The sequence below is a fragment of the Trichechus manatus genome, unplaced genomic scaffold (assembly GCF_000243295.1).
Source record: "Trichechus manatus latirostris isolate Lorelei unplaced genomic scaffold, TriManLat1.0 scaffold00204, whole genome shotgun sequence".
In the NCBI taxonomy this organism is placed as follows: Eukaryota; Metazoa; Chordata; class Mammalia; order Sirenia; family Trichechidae; genus Trichechus; species Trichechus manatus.
Window position 1 is genome coordinate 595,920 of NW_004444140.1, and position 8,659 is coordinate 604,578.

An 8,659-nucleotide genomic window follows, 5' to 3' on the forward strand; every position below is an offset into this window, starting at 1 on the left:
CCTTCTATGCATCAGGCTCTGAACTAAGTGCCTTATCTCTTTTAATCCTCATTTTACAAATGAAGAAACTGAAGCTCAGGAATGATAAATTGCTTCAAATCATGCAGCTATGAAGTAGCAGAGCTAGGATTTGAACCAGGCTTGTTTGACTCCAAAGCCTTCCCTATTTCCTCTCATTTCTTTCACCCAGTGACCCCCATCATAGTGAGTCTGGTTTGGAATCATGGATTTAAGAAAGAAAAGATTTCCAGGAGGCAGTAAATATTAAGCAAGGTTTTGAGGAGGAGGGGGGATGTGATTTGGCTGAGAAGAGAGCGAAGGGCTTTTCTGTTCAGACCAACGGTCTATTTTCAATTGAGGCAACGTATCTATTCCAGCCCTTCTCAACTGGAGTTCTAAGAGAGAATTAAGCCCGATGCCCCAAGGCATCTATTGTATGTTATAAATTAACTTCTCCCTCTGCATCTAGAATGTTCCTAGTTATGTGCCATCCTTGGGAAAACTGAGAAAATTGTCATGCAAATAATTTTCTGTAGGGTTTAATGCACTCGAAGGACTACTGTTGAGAAAATTTGTGGTGGGTCAGAGTCCAGAGCCAGCAGTCTCATAATGGTGAAGAGGCTATCCTCCAGCTGAAGCAGGGCCTAAGGAGCCTTGGTGGTACAATGGTTAAGCCCTCTGCTGTTAATTGAAAATTTGGTGGTTCGAACCCACCCACCTGCTCTGCGGGAGGAAGACCTGGCAATCTGCTCCTGTGAAGATTACAGCCTAGAAAACCCTATAGGGCAGTTCTGCTGTGTCACATGGGGTTACTATGAGTAGAAAATCTCATGAGATAGCACCTAACAACAACGATGCCTTAAGAAACAGTCAGATCTCCAGTCTCTGCCCACAGCCCCATGCTTCCTCTGCTGTTTGCTGAATTACTCAAGGGCTACCCCTTAAAGTTCATATATTCTCAACCTTCATGGTTCAGGAATAAAATCTTTACACTGAATAAGACCTCCAGCACAGTTAATCCTTCTGCTTTCAAGCACTACACTGGAGTCCTTAGTTTTTTCATTAATGCATTCAGCACTTATGGAGGACCTTCTGAGCTAAGGCTGACTATGTGCCTGGGGGTGGGGTATAATTTCTTCATTAATTCATTTATTCATTATTTATCTAGTACCTTAAACACCTGTTCATACTCATCATTTTGAAGTTGAGATGGTGGACAAATAATTCCCAGATAGTGGCCTGTTGCTGGGTGAAGAATTCTTGTGCCTGACATTTATACTTTCTGGCTTTGTTGTCATTCTGACGGAGAAGTAGTTTCAGTGCTTTTTTTTTCCTAGGACCACAAAAGGCTTCAAAACCATACTTTGGTGATAGAAAACTGGAGATGAGTTTCCTTACGAGAAACTAACTTCCAATTTGTTAAAACTTCTTTCCCCACTTACCCTCGGGTGCAGAAGTGTAGAGTTCCCCTACTCAGGCTGTTGTTGGTTTCCATCAAGTCAATTCCAACTCATAGTGATCCCATGTATGTCAGAGTAGTTTCACGGCTGTGACCTTTCGGACAGATCCGCCAGGACTGTCTTCCGAGATGCCACTAAACCAAAAAACCAAACCTGTTGCCATCGAGTTGATTCCAACTCATAGCCACCCTATAGGACAGAGCAGAACTGCCCCATAGGGTTTCTAAGGAATGGCTGGTGGCTTTGAACTGCTGACCTTTTGGTTAGCAGCACCACTGTACCACCAGGTCTCCAAGATGCCACTAGGTGGGTTCAGACAGCTGACTTTTTGGCTAGTAGCTGAGCACTTACTCATTTACTCCACCTAGGGTGAATGAATGCAGTCAACTAATAGCTTCTTCCCCTTTGATCTCCACTTCACCACTACCCACCTGGAGAGAAACAAGCTGTTGGCTCTGGTTTTGCCACCCTCCACAGACTCTGGATCCTACAAGTAGCAAGGAAAATTCTACCTTCACCAGCAAGTCTGCAGAGAGAGGGGCAACCTTCTGTCAGCTCTTCACATCAACTTGCAAGTTCTGAGCTTCTCCACCCTTTCCCTTATCACCCATCCCACCAAATTTCAAGGCTTCTTTGCTTCCCATGGCATTTATTACAGTAATATCTCACTCCCACAGACCTCTCCACCTCAACTTCACAGCTAAAAACTAGGAAGTAAACAAAAAAGCCTATCAGTAGCCAAAAGAGTGCCCATAAACTCTGGGGACTCAAGCTCAGGCTCTTTGTTTACAGGAAAGCTCCTCAGCCATTCTCTCAGGACCTTTTTACTTTAAAATTGTAAGAACAATTCTAAGAAGCTCTGTTAACTGGTGACATAGCCTATTCCCAGGCAACAGTTAGAAAGAAGAGAGAGGAAATCTCTAATAATTATGATTAAGCATTTTACAAACACAGCTTTTAGTTCAGAGGCAGCTAGTTATAAATAGCCCCTCAAAGCACTGAGGGTACACAGTATAAAATTTGACTTTCATCATTATCCTCCAAACCATCCCTACAGGTATTACCATCCTTGTTTTATGGATAAGTAAACAGAAGCGTAGAGAGGTCCAAATATGCTCAAGCTTATCCAGCTTGATTTGAACTCAAATATCCCTGTCTGAAAAGCCCACTGTTTTCAACAGCAACTCAAAAGATCAGCCAGGAAAACTTAGGGAGCAGTCAGTTTATGTTACTGCTTGAGGAACAATTCGGAAAAGGAGGGTGAGAATGGTTGCACAACTTGGAAAATGTAATGAATGTCACTGAATTGTCCATGTGGAGATTATTGGTGACTGTTCTGCTGTGTACATTCTCAACAACAACCAATTAAAAAAGCCCGTTTTCTTTACACTTTGCTGCCTCAGGTTCCGAATGTTCTTGCTTAAGAAAGAAAAGGAGAATATACGTCCTGGAGAACCTTAGTATGCCTAAAGCATGTTTAGGTGCTTCCGTAACTTGGAACAAGCACAACAGAGGAACAATTGGCAATGCAGTGCTTGCATACTGAGTGCATCCACGGAAACCATTTTCCTCAGGCCCATCGCGGGGCGTTAGATAACCGGGGCTTTCTATTCGCCCGCCTCCGGCAGGCCGACCCCCGAAGGGGGCCCAGAACCGGGGAGGCGCCGAACCCGCCACCCGTAAGCCAGCCGTTCTGCGATCAAGGGAAAACGAGGAGGGGGCGGAGAAGAAAGGATAGGGCGCGACACCGACACTCATTGGTCCGTTCCTCGCGCGCCGCCACATTCTGCTGGGGCTCCGCTCCGCTTTCTGCCTGAGAGCAGAATGTGGGTGTCCCGGGTACACGGGCTCGCCCCCGGCCGCAACCGGCCGCCACTCAAAGGCCCTCACGACGGAGACCCCGCCCCTCCGGCTTCACTTCCGGCTGACAGCCCGCTGCGGCCCCACCCCCCCCTGGGGCGGGGAATACCCGGATTCGCCAATCACTGTGCGCCTATGGTGGGAGTGGGTGGGGCTTAAGAGATTTGAAAGGAGCCCCGCCCCTTGGTAGCAGATTCCCGGGATTAGATTGCTGGGCAGAGGCACCTTTCGCGGGAGGTGAGACAGAGTGGGAATGGAAGCTGTGGGTGGGCAGGAGGTGTGGTGTGGGTGTGGTACTGCGGAGGGCGGAAAAGTATGGGGAGAGGATAGACTCGGAGGATAGTGGCGGAGAGATAGATGGGGCGCGCAGACCGCCCTCAGTGGAGAGAGGCCAGGGCGCAGGGGTCGGGAGGATAGACTGTGAAGGGAAATGGGGTGTAGAGGCAACTTTTCGGACCTTCCAGGACTGCCCTGTGGGAACAGGAGGAGGTAATGGGTGGGGGTGGGGGGTAGTTACAGGGAAAAGAGCTACCCCTGGGGCGCTTGCTTTGCCTCCAGCATGACCCCCAATTCCTGGCTTGCACCCTGAGTCGAGCTGAGATCCTTGGGCAGGATGGAGATCTGAGGAAGTAGTGGTTTTCTCTCCAGCTCGGGTCTAAGCTGACTCTTGCTCCTGCTAGCTGGAACATGGAAGATTTGGAGGAAGGTAAGGAAACCCCGGAGGGAAGAAGGAGGCCCTGCAATTGAAAGCTATGCCAGGGGCCCAGTGGCTGGTATTCATTCTTTTCTCTCCTTCAGCTGTAAAGTTTATTGTGGATGAGACCTTGGATTTTGGAGGGCTGTCACCATCCGACAGGTACCAGCCTCTTTATTCCGCTTATTGTCTTCCAACACCTCTTTATCTCTGAGCCTTTCCTTACTGCTCAATTATTGGCCTCTGGGGCCTGAGTTGGTAATTTGGCAAGGTTTGGTGCACAGGGGCTGCTAGGTGGCTGGTTAACTTGGATCTCTGTGGCACAGTTGGGGGAGGGGAAAAGAAATAAGTCTGGAGTGAGATCTCAGGGTGTTAAGGAGAAGAGTAAGTGGGTTTGCTGCATCTTCATCCTGCCGGAATTTCCAATGTTAGTAAATGCTAAAGGCCTATTAGGCCCCATAGAACCAGGCATCTCATCACCCAGATGCCAGATCTCACAGTCAGCATGGGCTTCAGGGTTTGGGACTGTGTCCCTGGCTCTGTTTTGGGGTTTTTGCCTAGTCCCTCAGAATTTTTGCTTGCTGTCCGGATCTCTTTACCTAAAGAGGCAGAAAGAGGCACAGCTTTAAATTGCCCTTCTTCCTCTAGCCCATTTGTCACCCAGCTGAGTGAGTCTCACCAGCTGGGAAGAAATGGGACCCCCACGCTCCAGGCTCTCCTCCTTGTCCCCATCATCATCCTCTCTTTTATGTGGGCATGGTGCCTGGTTTAATTTGTGTCTCAGTCGTGAGGAGGAAGACGTAGCAGTGTTGGCGACTCCAGAGAAACCACTCCGACGGGGCCTTTCCCACCGAAGTGACCCAAATGCAGTGGCCCCTGCCCTCCAGGGTCCAAGGTTCAGCTTAGGCCCCCTCAGCCCGGAGAAGCTGGAGGAGATCCTCCATGAGGCCAACCAGCTGGCAGCTCGGCTGGAGCAGTGTGCCCTGCAGGAGCGGGAGAGCACAGGCGAGGCACCGGCCCCACGCCAGGTGAAGCCCAGCCCTCGGCGGGAGACTTTTGTGTTGAAGGACAGTCCTGTCCGAGACCTGCTGCCCACTGTGAGCTCCTTGGCTCGGAGTACTCCCTCCCCAAGCAGCCTTACACCCCGACTCCGGAGCAGCGATAGAAAGGGGTCGGTCAAGTCTCTTCGGACAACATCTGGAAAGAGGCCCACCAGTGTGAAGAGGGTGAGTTTGGAGGGTTGGGTTGGGTGTGTGCCACCAGACACAGGGCATGACATGGTGCAGGGGTAGAATGGTTTCCTCACTGGTAAAATGGGGATAGTGATGCCTGCCCTGTAGAATTGTTGGGATTAAACAAATACCACAAACAAATGACTTAGCACAGTGTCTGATCTATAATAAGTGCCCAATAAGTAGTATTGGTGATGGTGATGATGATGTCGGCAGCTAACTTCTGCCCTGCCCTTTCTGGGATCTAGGCAGCTCTCTGCCTCTATCCCTTAATAAGCCAGCAGAACAGATTTTTTCACCATTTCAGTCCTTTTTTTTCCTCTTTGTGTTTCAGGAATCGCCCACTTGCAATCTGTTCCCTGCATCAAAAAGCCCAGCATCTTCTCCCCTTGCCCGATCAACTCCTCCAGTCCGATCTGCCCCTCCAATCCGATCAACCCCTCCACTCCGATCAACACCTCCACTCCGATCAACCCCTCCACTCCGATCAACCCCTCCACTCCGATCAGCCCCTCCAATCCGGGGAAAAGCTGGGCCCAGTGGGAGAGCAACAGCAGGTGAGAAGACCTGGGCAGCAAAGCTATGGGAGAATGGGAGTGGGGACGATATGGAACTTATCCTGAATTCCTCTACTCCTCTCCACCAGGACCAGCTGCCCCTGCCAGACCAGTCCTGGCCCCACAGCCTTCTACCAGCAACGCTCAACGCCTGTCCCGGCCACAGGGTACAGCTGCTAAACCTTCAAGTCGACTGCCTATCCCCACCGCCCTCCCCAGGCCTGCCGGCCGAATGCCACTCTCCAGTCGGAGTGTACTACCCTGCAAAGGTGGCCTACCTCCAGATCCTCTGCCAAGTCGGAAAGGGCTTCCAAGAGCAAGTGCTGCAGGGCACAGAGGTGAGGAAGTGTGGGCGGCAGCATAGGGGTAAGAAATCGGGAAGAAGAATACCAGCCCTTGCCCAGCTTGCCCTCACCCTCCTAGAGCTGGCAACAATGACCACTTCCTCTGTCTTCATTAAAACTCTCTTCGAAGATGGGGAGACGGGGTTACAGAGGGAATGTGAAATTGGGCAAAGAGTCTGAGTCTTGGTTCCCAAATACCTGATGTCTTTTACCTTGGGAATAGGAGGTACCAATCCCAAACTCACTCTGCCTTCATCCAGTATTTCTTTTTGAGGTCAGTTGAACATTCTACTAACTTATTTCTTTTGTTTACCTCCATCAAGTTCCTGTTTCCCAGCGACCAAATCTTCCTGTCACTGGTGCCACTCGCAGCAGTCTGCAGCCCCCCAGGAAAGTTGCAGTCCCAGGACCTACCAGGTAGGTCTGGTTGAGATGCTTTTTCTCTCTCCCCTGTCATTCTGGGCTTCTAAGCTGTCATGCCATCATTCCAGAGTTCTCTGCGGGCCTTGTGGCAAGATGGAGATAAGGAGGAGAGCCTGGGGCATGGGGATCCCATTTCTTTTCAGCTGGTGAGACTCACTCAGCTGGGTGACAAATGGGCTAGAGGAAGAAGGGCAATTTACAGCTGTGCCTCTTTCTGCCTCTTTAGGTAAAGAGATCTGGACAGCAAGCAAAAATTCAGTAGCCAACCACTACAGTCACTGCCTGGACTCACCTCTACCTGGCCTCCCAAGCCCTCCAGATTCTGGCCCAGGGACAGGAGGAAGAGATGCTGCCAGAGCTGGTCCTCCAGGAGCTGAGACCTTGGGAGATGGAGTGGATTAGGGTTGAGCTGGAGGGGAGTCAAACGCTCTGGGTTGAAAGCAGATTAAGTAAAAAGAGGTTGCCTCCTGGTAGTGAAATTAATGAACAGAAAATGAAGAATGCAGGAAAGTGGTTTGCCTGATCCACCCCCACTCTTGCTTTCAGCCCCAGAGAGTTTGATCTTCCAGGCATTGTTTTGCTGGAGGTTTACATGTGTGTGGCCTCTGTAGCTAACCTCCCTGCTCTCTGAGGAGAGGCCTTCCTGAATCACCTCCTCTACTGGAATCAGGCCAGTTTGGAGAGGCAGAGGCAGGCACCTGGTCTCCAGAACTTATTTCCTGTGAATTCTCTGACTCCTAACAGGCCAGTTTATGATAAACTTACTCTACCAGTCTGCATTTTTCTAAAATAAAGTAAATGTATTTTTATATTGTCTGAAAGTGGATTCTGCTCCAATTTCTAACAACCTTGGAGTAACCTCTGTGTAATTTCAGTGAGGGAGCCAGGATGGGCTTCCCAGGCAGGGGCCTGAATAGGCTCTAGGGCCTTGAGATTCCAGCTCATCAGACTGTAACTACCCTCCTTGTTGGCATTAGATAGGAACAGGCTGCCTCTTCCCATGATTCATGGATTATTAGAAGGTCCAGATCAAAGTTAAGTATAGCTGAATTCACAGTGTGTGAGGCTGTGAAGCCAGGGTCTAGGAAGATTACCACTTATATTCTAAACTTGAGTGTCCTTCCCTGACATGAGAATGAGACCTCCTAGGAACTCCCCAGCTGCTTATTTGCTGTGCTGATGGGATGCGGGGCCCTTGTTGGGTACCTTGGTGTTCAGTTTCCCTGATCACTTCAGCCAGATGATGTTGGAATACCTCATCACGCTCTACATCATTAGTCTCTGGTCTCCTCTTCTCTCCCCTTCTAAACTTGAGGGCTGGCACCAGGTTTGAAAACCTCTGCAGGCCTGGTGTTGTGACTCGTGCCTGGTAGAGTTTCATTAATTTATTCGGAAAACATTTGAATGCAAGATGGTGGATGTTTGCTGAATGAATGACAAAGACTCATTTAATAGATTCAGGATAGTGTCTCCCTTTCCCTCCATCTCTGACTCTTGCATCCAGAACCAAGTCAGTTCCTTGTAAGTTTTCAGGGAAATTCCCTGCTTGAAAACCAGACCATGACTTAAGGAAGCTAGCAGGCAACTGGGCAAAGGGCAGTTGGACTGCCAGCTGCGCCCCCCTTCTCCCCCGACATGCCTACAAGTACCCTACTTAGGCATTGGAGTGCCCTTCCTCTGTCCACGGGGCCAGCAGTTCTCCAGCACTTTCTCCTTTTTATGGCTGATCTTAAGGTTTGTTTAACTCATTCACCTGTTTAACAACGATAGTGGTCTCGACATTCTCCTTTCCCTGAGCCTCTTCTTGAAGCAACTCCTGCAGCCTCTGGGATTCCAAGATTTGATGTGGAAGAAATGGGTGTGGAGACAGACAGTAAGTTATTTGGCTCTGGAGAAATTAGACATAAGGGCAAGAAAACCTCAGATATGAACTTTCCATCTGTGTCCTGCACTGGTGTGACAGGGCCTGTTGAGGGCAATGGGCAGGGCCTGTTGGTGATTTCCGGCTCTGGAAGGTCAGCAAGCCAAGGAACACACCTAGGTGTGGCTAGCAGGTGGCACATTGGTGTGAGCTGCATGCAGGCCAGGT

General features: G+C 49.7%; 1 protein-coding gene across 1 annotated transcript; it reads left to right on the forward strand.

The window, feature by feature from the left end:
• Window positions 1–3,513: 3,513 nt before the first annotated feature.
• Window positions 3,514–6,622, forward strand: PSRC1 (proline and serine rich coiled-coil 1). Its single transcript, XM_004388062.2, has 8 exons — window positions 3,514–3,557; window positions 3,969–4,026; window positions 4,119–4,176; window positions 4,799–5,240; window positions 5,581–5,656; window positions 5,765–5,803; window positions 5,893–6,141; window positions 6,471–6,622. The coding sequence occupies exons 2-8, from the start codon at window positions 4,008–4,010 to the stop codon at window positions 6,566–6,568; spliced, it is 981 nt and encodes a 326-aa protein (XP_004388119.1). The 5' UTR covers window positions 3,514–3,557; window positions 3,969–4,007; the 3' UTR covers window positions 6,569–6,622.
• The last annotated feature ends 2,037 nt before the right edge of the window (window positions 6,623–8,659 follow it).